Raw genomic sequence first — 20,329 nt, 5'->3', positions numbered from 1 at the left:
ACAGGACTATAAGGCTGCGTTTACACAGGCAGACCAAATCCGATCTTTTTCCACTAATTGGTCTTTTGACCAATCAGAACAGCTCTTTTGCACATGATCAGAATTGGGCTGCCAGTGGAAACACTTGCATATAAAATACTTTCCGCGTTCACGCGCTAGTAGGAACTAGGAAACTCGTACATTTCTGACTTGCTATCTGGTTGTAGTTATTCATGTTCAACCAGTTAGCAAGTCGGACATTTCAGTTTCCTAGTTCCGACTAGTGTGTGAACGTGGCAACTGACTTGGTGGGAGTGCATTTATACAGGATTATGTATTTCCTTTACGCGTCATGTAATTTCTACCTTTTGACAGACTTATTATTAGACCCTTTTCATATCCATGGGTCTGTAATTGATCATGATCCTTACATATAAGATATTTATCAAGATAGGCTATCACTTCAAATGTATTATAACGTGTAGGAAAGAACTTCTGATGAGTGTAAACTTGCATTCCGACACTCATAGTCATAACTCCATATTGTCTGAACTCCCAGAAGTTCTCTAAGTTCTACCTCCAGACTACAGATGGCACTATTGCATCAGTCACTATTGGACAGTGTCTCCATGTCAATGCATTGAACTGATCATTCACACATCACTAGGATTGACAATGAGCCTTTATGGACCATTTACAGGCATTTAATTACCCTCACCACAAGAACAGACCTAGTTTCCTGGGTCGGCAAGTAAATGACATCCTCTCTCAAATTAAACATTCCTTTAGCTCATCAAAGGTGTCATTTACCTTCAGCGAATCCTGTAAAAGTGACCACTATCAGTTTATGCTCAGAAAAAGTCCCTTGGCTTTCATTGGTTCTGCCAGATTGGTGTTCAAAATCAAAGGCAGACACATCATACACTGACCAGGGTATTAAAAACTGGGGGGAAAATCACTTTCTCCACGTCGGCTTAGAGCTCCGCGACCTCTTTAAATCCCAAAGCTGTCCAAAAAAGGCCATAAACTCAACGCTCAACTTTTCCATCAGTCTGCGAGTGAAATTATGAGACAATTGCTGCGACTTAATAAACAAAAAGCGATCGAAGTACCAGCTGACCCTGCACGGGTGAGCGAGAAACAAGACATTAATTTGGACCAGCCCGAGTCGGACAATCACAAATGAGTGTGGTATAGGAAACCAGACCTCCTTTTCACAGCATTAATATCTATTTTTCCCCCCTCAGTTATAAACGTTCCCAGTGGTGTAAAGTACTTAAGTAAAAATACTTTAGAGTACTACTTAAGTAGTTTTTTGGGGGTATCTGTACTTTACCATTTATTTTTTTGACAAATTTTACTCCACTACATTCCTAAAGAAAATAATGTACTTTTTACTCCTTACATTGCCCCTGACACCCAAAAGTACTCGTTACATTTTTAATGCTTAGCAGGACAGGACAATTGTCTAATTCACACTTATCATCAAGAGAACATCCCTGGGCTTCCCTACTGCCTCAGATCTGGCAGACTCACTAAACACAATTGCTTAATTTGTAAATTATATCTGAGTGTTGAACGGTGACCCTGGCTATCCGTAAATAAATAAATAAAAACAAGAAAATGGTCTGATTTGCTTAATATAAGACATTTTAAATTATTATTACTTTTACTTTTGATACTTAAGTACATTTAAAACCAAATACTTTTAGACTTTTACTCAAGTAGTATTTCACTGGGTGACTTTTACTTGAGTCATTTTATTTCAAGGTATCTTTACTTTTACTCAAGTATGAAAATTGGGTACTTTTTCCACCACTGAACGTTCCCAGATTCATGAATTTGATTTGTCTGTTTTCTAATTACTGGCAGCCAGTCCGTGTGCTCTGGGTCTCCCTAAACTGAAATGACAGAGGTGTTCTCCCGCGCCACCGAGCGTTGCAGTTACAGAGCCCTTATGGTGCCTGGGTAATTGAAGGGCGGGATTCACAGCTGGATCCAGTGTGAGAAGCAAAGGCCTTTAGCCTCGCTGCTGCCCGTTTAATAACACTTCTCTCCCGCTCACTGGAAAACGGTTTAAGCAGACTGCTCTAGTGTTGCCGATTGCTCTGCTGTTGCTACTGGTGGGGTAGAGTGGTTAGAGTGGCTGGGGCTCAATCACCATAAGTTCAGAGAAAGCTTACAGAGAGGATTTGATCATTATTATCATCATAAACGTAATGAATCTGCCATTATCATTAGCAGTTGAGCCAATGTACTGATAAGATTGGTCCTATACACAAAATCTAATATAACCCAGGAAAAAAACAAAAAGACCAACCCACTGAAATGAGAAATTTTTCTCCAGACAGCAAAGAATTCAAACCTTTATTAAGACATCTGGATGGACTGGCAGAGGGGAAAAAAACTATAGTTATGATAAAAACATTTGATTTTATTTCAATTACAGACAAGGAAATGTCGGAGGGCCTAGCTGCATAAAGACGGACCTGTCTAAACCCTCTCTTTACATGAGCATTTATTACAGCCTTTTCTCTACTCACTTCTCAGTCCCTGATCTCAATGCGGGAGCATCCTCTACCTGTCCTACATCTCAAATGTCACCCTATATCTCACATAGTGCACAATATTTGCTCAGATAGGGCTTGGGTTAAAAGTACTGCACTATAAAGGGCACTATGTAGGGTGTCATTTCAGACGCAGTCCTGCTTTAAATCATCTAATAACAGAGGGAGGGAAGGTGGTGTTCCGAGTCTGGAGGGGGGAGGGGAGGGTGCACAGCATTGAGCCAACAGAGCTGCCTTGTTGAGCCATGTAGAACAGGGGAAAGGGGGGGGGGGTGTAAGAGTTGGGGGTGGGGCCTAGGACATGGTGATGGACTCCAGCATCTCCTCCACGGCCTTCACGGAGCATTTGTTCTCCTTTGTCCCGCGACCGGCCAGCTGCATGACAGAGAGAAGAGAGAAAACATCAGCTCATCATATCTTTAGAAAGACCAAAGCACGGCGCTGGCTGAGGGAGAGCCAGCCAAGCCAAAACACTAGCGCACACTTAGTGTCACAATAACCTCATAGCCCCATATCACGCTCCACCACATCAGGTCGAAACAGACTAAACTAAACAGAGTATACCAAACATTGGGAACACCTTCCTAATATTGAGTTGCCCTCAGAACAGCCTCAATTCGTCCGGGCATGGACTAACAAGGTGTTGAAAGCGTTCCACAGGGATGCTGGCCCATGTTGACTCCAATGCTTACCACAGTTGTGTCAAGCTGGCTGGATGTCCTTTGGGTAGTGGACCATTCTTGATACACACGGGAAACCCAGCAGCGTAGCAGTTCTTGACACAGACCGGTGAGCCTGGCACCTACTACCATACCCCGTTCATAGGCACTTAAATCTTGTCTTGCACATTTATCCTCTGAATGACACACATACACAATCCATAATCCATGTCTCAATTATCTCAAAGCTTAAAAAACATTCTTTAACCCGTCTATCATCTACACGGATTGTCGATTTAACAGGTGACATCAATAAGGGATCATAGCCTTCACCTGGATTCACCTGGTCAGTCTGTCATCGAAAGAGCAGGTGATCTTAATGTTTTGTATACTCAGTGTATATAACTCCACAGCATAATGGGGCAGAGTGACTAACGGGGCCAAGAGAAGAGAAGCACAACCTGTAGTCAGGGATGTTCCTGGCCTGTTGCAAAAAAAGCCATGTGTCTGTGTGTGAGGGGGAGAGGTGAGAGAGAGGGAGGAGCAGGTGGTCCTGATGACTCATTGTCTCACGGCCCCTCGCCTGGACAGCCCTAGACAAACCCATAAAGCACTGCTACTAATCTCTGTCTCCCTCTCTCCCTCTGTGTGTGTGCCAGACTGGACATCCTCTGTGACTCACACACACAGCCCCTCAATCTCCCAATTAAACCACAATCAGCCCTGCTATTATCGGAACTCAGGAGGGGGTCCTCTCCTCTCAGCCCTGTCCCTAAACTACAGAGACTAACAGAACCCAATTTAGCCACGCTAGGCTAGGAGCTAGAACATGTGTCCCCTGCAACAACACCCACAGGCACTTGGCATTAGTGAGTTGTGCGGTAGACTACGCCTCCGTTCTCATTATAATAACTGCTACTTGGGCACAGGGACAGCAGCATCGAGGCAAGCTTCCTAAGACTTGAGAGCAGGTTAGGTGTGTGTGTCTTGTGTGTGTGAGTGTAAGGCCACATCACATTATTTTTACTGCTCTAATTATGTTGGTAACCAGTTGATAACAGCAATAAGGCACTTCGGAAAGGGGGGGGGGTTGTGATATATGGCCAATATACCACAACTAAATGCAGTTAATAAACCCTACAGGAAGCCCCTACAGTATAGGCTATATAAGAATGTGTGCTGATTTGTACTTTCTGCCCATACGAGACCTGATTCAACAAAGACGTTCTCCGGTGCGTCCAGAGTGCGCTCTGTGTCGAGATATCACATTTTGAAGCAGGCTGAATTAATTGAGGAAAATGATAACGCTCGGAATATACGAGTGGCCTGTTCCGCAATTCACAATCATGTCATTCATTGCCGATCAAAGATAGTTCCTCCATCATTACTAAATATCGGTTACATTTTCTTAGAAATCTTTACATAATGGCGCAGCCAACCCAAACAGGTGGCGCAGCACCCCTCTTGGGGGAACTAACAAAGAGTCACTGACAACTAAAACGAAACAGGTGGAGTTTTAGGAGGGTCTCTAAGACACACTTTGGGGTGTCCACTGAAAGTTGCAAAGCAACAACAACTGGGACCTAAAAGACACCCACGAGTTCCCCACTAAATTTGCCCAAACAAAAGAATAACCCACACCAAACTTAAAGACAGGAAGCAAACCAAAAATCTGGGAATTCAGATAGAGAATTGTTAGCGTCGAAATCAAAATAAGGAGAGCCAACTAAAGGTGTTAAACCATCCACATCTATCAAGACAACTGGAGCACTGGGCCAGCCACTCAAATAGCATCTGGGCCAGCACAGGTGAAACACCTTCCAACTAACGAGATGGCAACCAGCACAGGTGTGACACATAATGACTAAACGAGGTGACGGTAACCTATGCACCCTGCGTGTGAACGAGCTATACGTGCTAAAGATCAACCTAATAACATAAATGGAAAAAACAAAACTTATAACAGCAGTTTTCAAAAAACTCACATATGCTTCTATAACTCTCATCCCCTTCGAACGAGCGCAACCAAAACAAAACTGGTCTCCAAAACGGCAAAATGTGCAGTCAAAATCAATTGTGAGCCAGGGCTACACACGGGCTAAACACAAAACGTATTGACTGCCCATCCTTGAAAGCCAAATCAGCAACCAAGTTGTCCTTACCACGGACATTTCAAAGGGAAAGTCCTGTAATATTCATACCAACTTTCCTCTCTTGATGTTCCTTAGTGGAATGGAAAAGAGTGGCGGCACACATGATCAAATCAAAATGGATTTGTCACATGCGCCGCATACAACAGTGAAATGCTTACTTTTACAAGCCCTTAACCATCTATTTCTTGAACTGCAATGTTGGTTAAGAGAAACTGGTTACCACTCTTTGCTTGGGGCAAAAGACCAACAAAATCCACCAGAACCCTGCTGAAAGGTTAGTCAAAAGCAAGAATAGGTTGCAAAGGTGCAACCGGTACAGCTTGGTTCGGTTTACCCGTCCACTGGAAAACGCAACAGAATTTACAGTAAGACAAAACATCCCATTTCAGACCAGGCCAGAAGTTGTTATCCAAAATACGGTCACACGTCTTGTTGACCCCAAAATGGCCTGCCATACTACCATCATGAGCAGAGGGCAGAGGGAGCAGAGGGCTGCCTTAATCGAAGTTCACGTCGACTCAAGAGGAAATCTTGTTGTTTGGCAAGGATAGGTGATATGGAAACGGCATAATCTGCTCTTTCTGATACTATATAGACATCAAAACATCTTACCTGACAGTGACTCTGTAGGAGAATTTGCAAAAGTCACTTTTTGGCACTCACTTTCATTTCCCTGCCTCTGTGACAATTCCAAGCTGCGCTGTTCATCAGAGTCTTCCTATATACAATTAACAATTGATACTATTCTCACACATCAGACTATTATCAATGTAATATTGTCTTTTGGGTAACTATTGTGTGTGAAATTAGTTAGGCTATATACTGAACAAAAATAGACGCAACATGCAACAAATACAATGATTTTACTGAGTTACAGTTCATATAAGGAAATCAGACAATTGAAATAAATTCATTAGGCCCTAATCTATGGATTTCACATGACTGGGCAGGGGCGCAGCCATGGGTGGGCATAGGCCAACCCACTTGGGAGCTAGGCCCCCCCCCGGGGACCCAGGTTAAGCCAATCAGAATTTGTTTTTCTGAACAAAAGGACTTTATTACAGACTGTGGCTGGTCTCAGACGATTCTGCAGGTGAAGAAGCCAGATGTGGAGGTCCTGGGCTGGCAAGGTTACACATGTTCTGCGGTTTTGAGGCCGGTTGGACGTACTGCCTAATTCTCTTAAACGATGTTGGAGGCGGCTTATGGTAGAGAAATTAACATTCAATTATCTGGCAACAGCTTTGGTGGACATTCCTACAGTCAGGATGACAATTCCACTCCCTCAACTTCCAACATCTGTGGCATTGTGTTGTGTGACAACCCTGCACATTTTAGAGTGGCCTTTCATTCTCCCCAGCACAAGGTACACCTGTGTAACGATCGTGCTGTTTAATCAGCTTCTTGATATGCAACACCTGTCAGTAGGATGGATTATCTTGGCAAAGGAGAAATGCTCATTAACATGGATGTAAGACAAACTTGTGCACAACATTTGTGAGAAATAAGCTTTCTGGGATCTTTTATTTCAGCTTATGAAACCAATATTTTATGTTGCATTTATATTTTTGTTCAGTATAGTTTAGGTGGTGTCGATGGGCCATCAGCTGTGCACTCTGACTGCCAGTGAATGACTGACAGTGAATGACGGGCAGGGTGAAAACAAATGACATGTCCTCTTGAAACACAAATTCTGTTTGTGATATTAAAATTCTAACAACGACAGAGTAATTAAAACTTCTCGCCTATGGGTCCTTTACATGTCAAAGCCGGACCCTTTCTTTCAGTTTTCAGTAATAAAATGTCTAACGGCCTTGCCCCAGACGCTTTGACCCCATTGTGACGTTTGCTCCCACAACACCACTCACCAGCCGCCTTTCCTCGCACTGAGGTATGACAATCACCAGGTACAGCAGGTCATAAAAGCGGGACGGCTGACACGAGTAGCCCTTTAAAGCCCCCATCAATCAGTCAGCACAAGCAGCCAGGCCAGCCCTGCGGAGGCCCACAACGTTCCACAGCGGCTCCCTTTCAAATAGCCCAGTGCCCATTTAAAAAGGAGGAGAAAAACCCCCTCAGAGTTGGAGTTAAGAGTCAAGTCAACCTTGCGCCTTGTCATTTTTCCTCTCACACGCAGGGTGGGGTCCCGTTGCTCTGCTGCCCCTGCCATTACCAGCCAACTTAAAACAAACACAGCCCAACAGGTTGCTGCCGGGCCCGCCGGTAGCCTCTTCCTGTTCCCTGGCTGATCAGGGTGTGGCTCTTAGTCTGTCTGAGAGTGGAGACCAAACACACATATGGTGTTTCCCTTGTGCATTTACTCAAAAACGAAATAGAAATACTTAAAAATGTTAATACATTTTCCAAACCCACGATGTTGAGCTTAACATTGTAAAGTGTGCCTGATTGATTGATTGACAACCAACACAGTTAAGTGTTCTTGATTAATCAACACCCAAAGTGTTAGATACTAGTGATGCACCGATGACATTTTTGGCCGATAGCGATATCCAATATTTTCCTTGCCAAAAGAAAAACGATACCAACATCCGATATTTAAAATTATAGTGGCCTTTTAAGCATTCTAGTACAGTTAAATAGTTAACATACACACATGGACACAGCGGTCTAAAGCACTGCATCTCAGTGCAAGAGGCGTCACTACAGTCACTATCTGGCCGTGATTGAGAGTCCCATAGGGCGGCGCACAATTGGCCCAGCGTCGTCCGGGGTAGGCTGTCATTGTAAATAAGAATTTGTTCTTAACTGATTTGCCTAGTTAAATAAAGATAACACACACTGACCAAAAAGTTATTTTGTTGGCATTTACGCATGTCCCCATTACCAGTAAAATATAATCAAAACCCATTTCTTTCACTTACTTGCTGTGCTGTTTCGTTGTTCATTTGTTCAGTCCTTTCATTCTCAACCAGGACTTCTATGGAACGTCGTTTGGGTCTTTGCGTGTCAAGAAATATACTATCTAACACTATTTGACATGTCAAATAAGCTTGTTGACCAATCAGGACCTGAATATGACTGTACGTCACATAATTTCATGAGTTCATACATTTTTTACATAGTTTTACACTATCACTCGTATATCACAACAATTCATCGATACGCATGTTATGATGCTGGCACCTACAGTGCTGGTCATTAAAAAAAAGCTAGCTAGATCATGGATGCAGACAATGATCTTCCCCAAAAACATAGCAAAACCACATCATCTGTTTCAATAGCTATAGTTAGCTAGCTAACTATATAGCTAAGTGCCATCTAAAATAACCCTAATTTATAAGGCAGTTCTTATTTGATTAATGGTGGTCGGACCATTATGGTGGTCGGACCATTCCACCTCTGTGGTGGAATCCCTCCCCGCACTCCAGGAGGGAAAGATGGCGCTGAGTGTGTAAAGACTTGGGCTTTAGTGGCTCAGCGTGGTTCCACTCTCCCGACAGAGTCCGCACATGCAGAGCAAGGAACTGCTTATTGCATGTTTAACTGTCAATGCCTAAATAAGCAATGCATATCACCCCTTATGGCAGCAAAGAGTTATATTAAATACACATTTATGCCCAAGGTGCCATGGCAACAGCGTAAACCGGTTTAGTCATGCCATCTGAGCAGTGTTTCACTTTTTCCGCTCTTTCCCCACGTATCCCCCTCGCTCTCTCCCGACCCTTTTCTCAGAAAGGTAGACCTGTCATACCTCCCCGTCCCACCACTAGACATCTTTGTTCCACTCAAATCTTACATGATTCAACTGTGGGGGGGGATCGATAGCCCAGCAGCACACGTAAAGGCACAGTAAAAAAAAAAATCAGAGCGGGCCTTGTGGTCTTAAGTCAACACATTAGCTGAAATCTACCCAAACAGTAAGACACTGAATTGAGGTGGACCGTCTGGACCCCCCCCGCTGGTCAAAACCATTCCCAGTACAGCCGTGGCCTCAGAGGGTAAGTAGGGTGGTTCGCATAGACCAGGGGGAGAATACAGTAAGAACTCAAGAGTATGCAAGGAATTAAGATATTGCATAGCATGGGTAGGTAAACCTGGTCCTGGAGTGCCACTGCAGGATTTCGTCCCAAACAGTCATGCACCACTAGGGCTGTGGTGGTCATGACATTTTGGCAGCTGGTTATTGTCAAGACTGCCGGTCTCAAGGTAAACTACCGTTAATTAACATAAACATGTTAGGCATCTTCCAGGCCTCCACGCATACAAGCCGCTGATGCGCACCTTCTGCACAGCTACATTCTACAAAGAGTCAAATCAATCCATTTAATATACCCCAACACATTAAATCCATTATTTATTTTTGGCAGGTCTAAAGAAACATGATATGAAGAGAATGTATTTCAGAAGAACCGAATATGAGTCGGCCTACTGTATGTTATCTGGCTGTACGATGTTATGATTTTATCGCAAGTATAATATAATTGAACTAAAATAGAAAGGACAGTGCGCGTATGAAGTGGCTATGTTGGGCGTAAAAGTGATAATTGAAACAGGTCCTATACTCTATATTTAGAATTAGTTGTGAATGATTCAAACCTTAGAATGTCTTAGAAATCAATACATATATGAGCTGCATGATGAAACTACAGGCTATTGACAATTTTTTTTTTTTAGTTGCTAAAAAACTTTGCCATTCCTTGCGTCAGGCTGCACACCTTGTTCTCTCATCAAGTGATCATATATCACCCATCAGTCTATTCTCAATTAAATATTCACTAATATGTCGAATTGGTTTTGACTTAGAATGGCCTATTATCAAATGGGTAGTGGAAGGGGGGAAAAAAGACAAGTCAACCGTATGCACTTGGATAGCGAATAGAGGCCGCTTTCCCGCAGTTAAATCATGCCGGGTAGGCTACTATAGTTTAATAGTGGAGCAGCTGAGCAATGCGCCTAAATATAGTAGCAGCTGGGATCCTCCTCTTTTTAGTGGCAACCATCAAAACTCTGCTTTCACACGGGATTGCATATAGAAATGTCTGGACTTATAATAACACGCATCAACCATTGTTTTAGGAACATACAGCCTCTCGCTGCGTGACAGGTAATACTCCGCCAAAACCCTGTATGCCATGGGCTCTCCAACTTGTGTTCCTGCAGTTACTCAGTGTTCATTTGGGAAACCAAGAGAAATCTGTTCGGGAACATCGATAGTAAAAAAAAATCACAACGAAAGATATTTAATTAAACTGTAAACTGTTGACAGCTCCCCATCTGTGCTCGCTTGAAAAAGGAATGAAGGAAAGAGGAGGAAATGGAAGTGTTCAGTGGTGAGATATTCTGTAGCTAAAAAGTAAATGTACAAGCCAATTGATTATGAAAATATACAAAAAATTCCTATTACTAGGCTATTCAAAATCAAATTCACTATAATTGTAGGCTAACTCTGTAAGCTGCCCTGCACAATCGATGAGCCAACAGCATCGCCTAAGCCTATACATTCTCTCCCAGACTCATGGATAGAACGTTTGGAGCATCGCAAATGGTAGCCAGTCCATCCAGTATGCATAATAATACATTCCACACTCAGTGGATTTGTTAAATTTGGGAAGATCGTCTAGAGAAATATACAAAAGACATAAAATCCTATGCTTTTCATTTGTTTTATTATGACTTGCATAATATGCGGAAGGCTATGTCTTGTATAATGGCACAATCATTACTTTAATTCAGGTTTCTTTTTCGGCCATGGGCTCATACATAGGCAAATGTTTATGCATAAGCTGTATAGGTGTCCTACATGCGACCTCTCAATGCTTTGAATGAATCATCACCTTAGAAAGCGCTGTCCATTTCGTTCCACAACGACCATGTTTTTCACTCAGTTTCAACCTGTTGTTGTACTTCTTCCTTCAAATTGATCATCACAGAGACGTGACATTTTTTTTCTCCAAACAGTGAGTTTTAAAAGCATGACAGTTTTGATGAATATGGTCTCCGCAACAGCCCTAGGCACCATTCCTAATTCTGCCAATAACATCACCAACGGTGATTGGCTAGATTAATGACACCTGGTCTAAAGCAGAAATGTTCAATCAAATACATGACGTGCATGTGGCAGTACAGAACCAAGGCTGACTACCCTTGTTGTATAGGAACAGTTAAGTGGAAAAGGCAAGTGGGAAAGGTCCCACGTGGCTCAGTCGGTAGAGCATGGCGCTTGCAACACCAGGGTTGTGGGTTCAATTACCACGGGGGACTTTACTGTAAATCGCTCTGAATAAGAGCTAAATGACTCAAATGTAAATAGTGTAGCTTTCATTATTAAAGGAGACACCTGGCGTAACTCACCTGATAGGCTCGGTTGATTTGATTGGTGGCCCAAGTAGCATACTTCACATTGGCCTTTTTCACCGTGGCGTTCACTTTGGGGCTGGCAGCAATGTGGCTTGCCGACTACACAGGGGAAGAAGAAGGGAGTGGAAAGCAAGGGAGAGAGGAAAGAGGAGAGGAAAGAAAGGTGTCGTCATATCAAAATTGCAATAAAAGCATAATTGAGATGAATGTGCAACCAATTCCACCGTGGGCAGGACGAGAAAAAATTGGCCCGACGACGCCAAAAAAAACATTAACAGGAGAGGAAAAAGTGAGTGCTTTATTTAATTCCCCAGCCCCCAAAGGCAGTGTCACCTAATGGGCCCTAATTTCTCCAACACCATAGATAGCCGGTGATGACAGGGCCGGCATGTCTTCAGTATGTCTTGAGAACCCGCGGTGCTGTGGCGGGCGAAGCGCGATGTGAATCATGCTCTCTGCCCGCCCCAGCTCCCCTCAGAACCACAAAACCCATGTCTTTCCCATGCTACTGCCATCGTCTCCGAAGTGCAAACCCCACTAGGCTTGAACGGGCAGCACTTCAAAGGCGTCCCCATGGACATGCTGAAACTTTTAACTATACACCAATCAACCTTATCCCCCCCCCCCATATTTTTTTTTTTAATGCTTTTCCTTCTGGATTTCTTCTTCTTAACCTCCGGCTTATGATGTCAGCTTCGACAGACTACCCCAGAATGATGTCGTCCTCTGTGAGAAGATCCCCGCTAGTGCGGTGACACAGCATTGGCTAACACTAACCTCACAGTGGTCACGGCTACCAACGACTCAGCTGTACCAGGTGCTCTGAACGACTACGCTGATCCAATCAAATAGCTCTTCGGTGAGGAGCTGCCCTTCGGTGGTGTTCACGAAGCGTCACTGTCACCCAGAATCAGATGAAATGGTCAGAAAGTCATTGCCTTGGCCCAATCCCATGTCAGGAACTAACTTGCACGTGTCAAGGATTTCAACTCTGGACCTTGTGGACACTTTTTTATGATCAAATTTAAACCTGAAACCACCGTTAGGCCAAAATATAAGTGGCAGTGGATGATTTGACGGAGGAACATAAAGTCCTCTACGTAACTATGTATGCCTTTCCTATGCACTTTAGTAGTTGGTATTCAGACTTACCTTATGCAGGTGCGTAACGGGCTTTGCAGGCGTGGTTCCCTTGCGCACGCTGAATACATTTAATTCAAACCACTGAAAACCCTCCCACTTGCTGGCCAACAGATTTTCTCGTGGAGTTTTCAGTACATTTATCCAAAGCCATCCCTTTTAATTTGGTGTTACCTTTAATCTGAATTGTCTCGACAGACTCACTAAAATATATGGAGAGAACGGTTCAGAATATTAGGGATCAATGAAAGAAAGCCTTGTAGGCCTAAATACATGCATGTTTGTCGCATTTTCAACACCAATTGCTAGATTTAAAAAAATATTCTGATCTTGTATATTATTTATGGTTAGGAAAGTATTTATGAATCATTTAAAAAAACAACACGCACAAACTATATTGGTGAATCGAAAATAGTGGTTCGAATCATCCTGAAATCTGACATTTTCAAATTGTTCAAGCCATAAAATATCAGAAGGTGAGAAAAGTGTAGAGTAGTGGTTAAGTGAACAGTCGTCATTAAGTCCACCCTAATAATCCACACTAATCATGGAACTGTGTTGAGAACAGTCCAGTCATTGTGAACCGTGCGCCATGCCCCAGGTTTAAACTGCTACGTATGATTCCATAATGATTCAAATTAGGCTACATGTCCCAAATGATTGCGCAACTTGCAATACGTTAGCCCAATATGATCCACTATTACTAGCAATCCTCAGGAACAACCACACAAATGTGACATAGGAAAGAAAGCTAAACTAACTATGTAATGGAATAATGCAAAATCTAAGAAAAGGAACACTAGAGTGACAGTTCTAAATGTGGGTATAACTGACAGTGGCATGGTCTAAATCTAAAACAATTGTTATTTATATTTACAATCCCCTTATCCGAATGGCTTACTCATCTACCTAGCGCTTACCAATGTGTCGAGAGAAAAGTGCATACAAAGATAATTACGTTCCATTTACGTGCGCTTAATTCGGGTCGGAATTCCCCCATAGGTGAACAGGAATAACTTTGGAGGTTAAGGGATCTGAAGGTCTTGAATTGATGCTGCTTTTTAAGCATGTTCTGCGGCTAGCTAGCACCTCGAAGACCTTTTTAGACTTACCTCTTCCTCCATTTACCCTGAAAGTAATCTATGGGCCAGGAGAGACCGTCATTTACAGTTTGAATTTGTTTAAATAACATTAGCTCATTTTAACCCCTCATTTACAGTTTGAATTTGTTTCAATAACATTAGCTAATTTGAACCCCATTGACTACTTTAAGAAAAATAAAAGGGTCGTCTATAAAAGTGAAGATATCCCTTCAAAGACCATGAACGGATCCAGTGGTTGTGCCCCTTTCCGGGTATGATGTGTTTTACCTGTTTGAACCCCTGTTGCAATAGAGAGAAAACACTGGAAGGCCTGTGTCGCTGCTTCTCTCTGCTCTGGCCATCCAACCACCCTTATTCCTGCACTCTCCGTTTGTGTTCTTATGTCAGGACTCACTTACATATGATGCATTGGTGCTAACGGACAACTTCCTGTTTAAATAAATATGAAGATGAAAGGGGGGGCATTTGGCGCAGACGAAATCAAAACGTTAACCTGGGCCGGGGGGCTGCCGGGACTGACAGAGCCAGTCGCCCTCTCTTTCCTTTTTTTCGTACTGCCACTGCTCTATATTTATTTTAGTAATTTTGGTCATAAACATGAAAAAAGTCCCGTACGAAAGCTTAGAGGGGTTATATTACCAAAATAGAGAGTTTGAAGGGGCAGACTTTTCCAAGCCGAGGGGGTTTACCCACTGAGTCAGCATTGACCTGACCTATCTGAAAGCTGGGCTCTGTGGTCGCTACATAAAGGCAGTAGCAGGCCTGCACATTTTGACAAACCACATGTTGCTCTTTCACCCCCTCCCTCGCTCCTCTATCATGCGACGGGTTAGATGTTCGAACTCACCATATACAGACCGAACAAGGCCCTCATGTTTCTGTTGTTCAGCTTCAGAGCCTGGGCAAAATACTTTCTGGACAGCTCCAGGTTTTCCAGCCCCCCTTGGGTGTACTTCACCTGTGAGACAAGGCATTCAAATATGGGTATGAGGCGTGCCGACCGGGGGGCTTACGCAATGCCTACACGGCATCTGAATAAGCACGACATGACAAGCCGTGTAAACATTTTGACATTCATGAGCGTCTATTCCCACTGACGTTAAGTGCAGCGGCCCGGGCTCCTCCACGTGAGAGAGAGCATTCACGTAGAGGGCTGGGAGAAAACATCATTCCATAGTTAGGCCGCTTGATGATGGACACGCAGAGAGTCATACCTACCTCAGCGTACTGCTCACAGTACAAGTGATTGTGAGGGTTGGTCATCATCAGCTCCTCCAGACAGAAAGCTGCTTTTCCATAGCTGTGGAAACAAGGGAACAATGAATAGATAGATTGATGACCACTAGCGATGGACATTTCATCTTTCAGCTTTCAAAATAGTAAGGGGGGAAATGTGCTCTATTTCATCTGTGACGTAGTCTACCCATTCCAATCCGAGTGTAATTTTGTTCGGCAGAAAAGTTCTACTGCTGCCTTGGTTTACTGTACATTTAGGCACGTTTGAGTCTAGGAAGATGCATCTAACAAAATAAGTTTATTTGCAGACTAAGGGGATCTGGTGGCCTATGTGGTTATGTCTATATTGGCGAAACTCTTCAGTTTTGGAAAGTGGAACATTGAAAAGGAGAGGAGCAGGGGTCTCCAGACACACAGGATCAATCCGTCTGTCTGGCGATGTGTTTTTCACTCTGGTAATGTCTAGTTAAAAACCTTCCTGAGGTCAGCGCTACAGTAGAAACTGGCACACTGTGCCCTACTCAGATGAGATCACTTCTCAGCAGACTGCTGAGCTGTTGACCTCACGCTAATCTACAACCATTATACATCTAATACACAATTTCTCCTTCAGGGGACCCGTCCAAGGGAATGCAAGTTTATCTCTCCAGCACACACTCAGACGCACACAGTCAGAATTACACAGTCCACACACACAATTTCCCACGCCTTGACAGGACAGACTACATGAACCCAGAACAGGGCTATTAAACCAAAATCGGACAAAACGCAAAACCCAGCACTCAATTCTAGTGTAGAGAGAGACTGTACGTGATCCACCATACGCTGTATCAGCACTTGGAAATGTGCAGATAAACCAAAAATTGTGCTTGTGGTGGTGGGATCATAAATGGCGCAAGATAAGGACGCAAATTTGTAGCCATTTCACTGACATGGAGGGAGAAGCGGGGGGGGACGCTCTGACGCAAGCTGGATGTATTGGCGGGAACAGACACCCCCAAATGCTGCCTCGCACGACATGAAGAGACTATCGGCCCATTTAGAATCTGTTTGAAGGACTTCAAAAGACAGAGAGCAGCAGCATTAGAGTGGTAGGGGAGAGTGAGGGGCAAGTTCGAATGAGAGGGAGAGAATGGGGGGGGCGAGAGAGATTGGGGTATTTGGAAGGTTGGGGGGCTGTTTACAATTACCACTTCCTCCCCATAAAGACTTTCAGATGTGCTCCTGAAGTGGCCGCGGGCTGCAGCGGAGAGAGGAGAGGCAGCCTCCATCACCAGGCAGAGCCCTGGCTGACTGCAGTACCGCACCCTCCAATCTCCACCCTCCGACCATCATCACCACCACTCAGCTCCAACTCCCTAAGCCTGGGCTCAGAGACCACGCTGCTAGCTCGATGGTGGTGGCACTGTTAGTTTGACTCACACATTTGCTTTGTTTTCTTTGAACACCAAACCAGACAATGGTTGGTTTTTGGTGCTACCAACTGTAATACCACAGTTTGACTGAATTCCAGCCCAAAGCTTTTTCCTAACTAGACTGGGCAAACGGATCAAGAGTCCTCCATTAGACTGTGCAAACTGACCACAGAAAGTCATCATGCGCCATCGGATGACCAGACAAATCTGAACCGATAGACAGTAGTTAAATAAAGACTAATTCAACAGCACTACGCGCTCAGATGATTCCCGATGAGTCGTGAAGCGTCTAAGCGGTTCAACGCAACACTAACAGAAAGGCGCAATCTCAATAACGTTTGAATATCACTCAGCGGTATGAGGATTATTTTGAAAAAGGTTCCTACTGTGTTAGGCTATTAATTACTGCCAATATTTGAACACTGATGCCTGTAGAGCCATGTAACAATGTCAGGTGAGAAACCATGAGTGATTTGTATATTTTTAGCTTGCGGAGCGCTACACAGTGAGGGCAGAGGCGTTTATTTCTCTTCCCCTCTTCTCCATCAGCCTCTGTTTTTTTCTGGCTCTGGAAGGAAAATGCCATCAACTTCTCCTGGGAATCTCTCTGCAGCAACTCTCCCTCCCTCTCTCTCTCTGTGTGTGTGGAAAAGAGAGGCGATAATGCCATGCTGTCCGGAAGAGGGTGAGGGAAAAAAGGGCGCTTGTAACCCAAAATAAAGAAAAGAGAGAAAAGAAATGGACACGCCTGTAGATAAGGGGCTCGGGAAGTGAATGGGGTGATATTACAAAAGTTCGGCTAAGCTGGGAGATAATCCGCTCACCCCTGGATTTCCTCCCTCTATTACTGCAATAAAGCCCCTTAGGACAAATACATGAAATATCCAATAAGCAGCCCTCTCACTGCGCTAAACATTCCTGCGGACACTGCCCTCCTGCCAGGGTGACCGCAGAGCCGGTGTGCTGCTCACACACACACACACACACACACACACACACACACACAAGAGCGCTTATACGCACAAACACACCTCCGTGAAAGACGGCTGCTTCCCTGACTCCGAAGTCCCCAAGACAACTAAGGAGGGATAAAAAGTGACACAAACAAAACCATTCCTTGCAATGCTCTTGCCTTGGGAGGCTGACAAATACCCCTGGCAACAGAGATATCAGTAAGGGGTTGTCTTACCCCCATATGTATGAGCGGGGGGCTTAGGGTCAAAATCCTATTACCCTCCACTCCATGTGACAAACATAGACGGGCTCAATGCGGACCCCTGGCCGAGTTAGGTATTTCAACGCCCCTCTCCATTGTGCCCATCCTAATATATCCCTTCTGGGATCAAGCCGTCAGTTCAGCCACCGAGACTGGGAGAGGAGAGGAGTTACTGCTTACAGACACTCACCCCCCCCCCCCCCCCCCCCCCCCCCCGAGTCTGTTAGAAGCTGGCAGATGCCCATGGGAGATATAATAAGGTGCCGCCTCCAGGTCTTGACACCAGGGAGTGCTGACACACTGCTGGCACAGCACTAGAGTGAGAACACACTCAAATCTGGACCGGTCACAGGTTTCTCCCACCGCTGGAATAAGTCCGTCAAAAGGTCACAAGTCATGTCGATGAGGAGTTAAATTCATGTGTGATAAAGAAATGCAATGCTTACTCGTGCTCGTTGATGTAGAGTTCCGACAGCTCGTGCCACGCTTCCTGGTCACCGACGAACCTGTAAAACAGTGAGACATTTAGGGTGTCTTCCATTGAGGACTCTTTTCGGCACCATCCCACCATGCTATTTAGAGCCCGTATTAGCAAGAGGATCATCAACAATAACCACTCTAATGTATAGTACAATAGCTGAAATCGCCATGTTTCAAATGAATCCAAATCGTGGCATTATACAACTAGGCTAACATAGACAGACATTGGCAGACAGGCAGAGCTCCAAGATGGGGGGTTAAGTAGAGTTGAGGGGGTCTCATGGACAGGTTGTGGCCCAGCCCGGCTCAAATCGAATGCAAACCCCCTTTTAATTAAAAAGACCAGGGGAGGTGAACGTGAGGAGGAGGGCGTCCAAATCCCCTTGTAAAACACTACTCACTGCTCCAGATACTCGTTGAGCTCGCGGATGGCCTCGGCACTCTTCCCCTGGGCCTTCAGAATCGAGATCTTCCTCTTCCTCGCCGCCTGTGGAGATCAGCATCAACAGAGGATTAGTAAGGTCTTAGCTCCTCAAGTGTTTGACCGAGGAGAGGGGGTCTCCTCAGAGCTCACACAAATAAAAAGGAGAGGAGAGAAAGGAGGAGGGTACGTGTTAAATGAGTTTGGGAGTCTTGGAACTGTGCTCAGGTGGAAGTTGGGGAGGGGTGAGGTTTGGGATATTGGTCAAAGCCACCCCCCTCTGCTCCTGGCCGAGCCCCCTGGGGATAGGGATCATGAGTTCACAGAACGCCAAATCTATGGGGAGTGGAGGACTGTGGTGGTGGGAATCAGGATTTTTACATTTTCTCTACGGAAACATCAGTCAACAGTGTTGATGTGATGATGTTCAGTACCAAATCATAACGTTTCAGTTAAGAGATATCTTCAAATTAGGAGAGAGATATTGACTGCATGAACCAGCCTTACTGAGCACTTTTGTTACAGTTCTTACACAGCGGTGAGAAGCCTCGCTACTTAAAATGCTGATGTACCGAATATTGTTGATATTGTTATGGGGCAACTTTAAATTGATGTGCCAGCATCTCATAAGAAGTCATGGTTAGCTAGGCTATATCTGTGGAAGGAAGAACACAAATCATGAGTCAACATTTGAGAGTCGGCGTGTGAGCTTAGCGTCTGAGATATAGTGGTGAGTCATCCCCGTCTAAGTGGGGAAAACAGCGCCTTACCCCAAATCCAACGGCCAGCGCATTCAGAATGAGCTTCTGAAGCCTGGCTAACTTACGTCAGCCTCCAAATGCCTTGTCTTTCATTTTGATGTTGAAGTGACCTTAAAGTGGATTGGATTCTCATCTGAATCAGAAAGTATTACGTCCCCTCTGACTTTTCCAGGCGGCGTTTTGGAGGGTTGTGTGTCTAACGGCGGGCTGCTGTTGCCATTAGAATGGTGCTGCCCTGCCTGCCACGGACCACTTTATTTATGGACTGGCATTTGATTGAGTGGGGCTTCCTTTCTCCCACACTCAAAACCAAAGCCATTGTGGGCTGTGCATGAGTCATGTCTGAGCGGCCATAAATCTGGGAATCCACTGACACCACCGTCACAATAAATCCACTTATTCATCACCCTGGGACAGGGACCTGCACTACAACCTGGCTATGGTGCTTACTTAGACAACACACACAGACTAACCTAAAGTAGGCAAATTTGTATAAATATCTAGATTATTCTTGACCTGTATTATTTTTTGCCTTTGTTCTAAAATAAACACATACCATGTGAATTTCTGTTTGAGAGTGGTCCTCACACAATTAAACACAAGCTTTGTCAAGAAAATATTATTCAAAAGGATTAGGATTCATTTATAGAGCAATCTGAGTGAGTTGGGGAGGGGGGGGGGGGGGGGGTGACACCAACTACTTCTCTCCCCCCTCTGACCATAAAACACATATCTCCTCAAAAGATCAAACTATTCTACATGGACCATATTCTACTGGGGCTTGATGCTATGTGAGATTAAGGAATTTATACTCACTTCTAACCAAATTGCTAACATATGTATTTTTCCCCGTCCGATACCAAAACTATGTCAGAACACCA

The 20,329-nt window shown here is 44.4% G+C and overlaps 1 protein-coding gene across 1 annotated transcript in view; it reads right to left on the bottom strand.

Moving 5' to 3' along the window:
* Window positions 1-2,332: 2,332 nt before the first annotated feature.
* LOC129857775 (ER membrane protein complex subunit 2-like) overlaps window positions 2,333-20,329 on the bottom strand; it is a 56,981-nt gene continuing 38,984 nt past the window's right edge. Inside the window, exons 6-11 of the mRNA XM_055926328.1 lie at window positions 18,668-18,753; window positions 18,233-18,292; window positions 15,138-15,219; window positions 14,767-14,877; window positions 11,671-11,775; window positions 2,333-2,921 (exon numbers count right to left, since the gene is read on the bottom strand). Coding sequence (XP_055782303.1) covers window positions 2,841-2,921; window positions 11,671-11,775; window positions 14,767-14,877; window positions 15,138-15,219; window positions 18,233-18,292; window positions 18,668-18,753 — 525 coding nt within the window. The 3' untranslated portion in view covers window positions 2,333-2,840. The remainder of the gene's footprint in view (window positions 2,922-11,670; window positions 11,776-14,766; window positions 14,878-15,137; window positions 15,220-18,232; window positions 18,293-18,667; window positions 18,754-20,329) is intronic.

Source organism: Salvelinus fontinalis, chromosome 6 (assembly GCF_029448725.1).
Source record: "Salvelinus fontinalis isolate EN_2023a chromosome 6, ASM2944872v1, whole genome shotgun sequence".
Lineage (NCBI taxonomy): Eukaryota > Metazoa > Chordata > Actinopteri > Salmoniformes > Salmonidae > Salvelinus > Salvelinus fontinalis.
The sequence above is the reverse complement of the archived record's forward strand: the minus strand, read 5'-3'. Positions and strand labels throughout refer to the sequence as shown.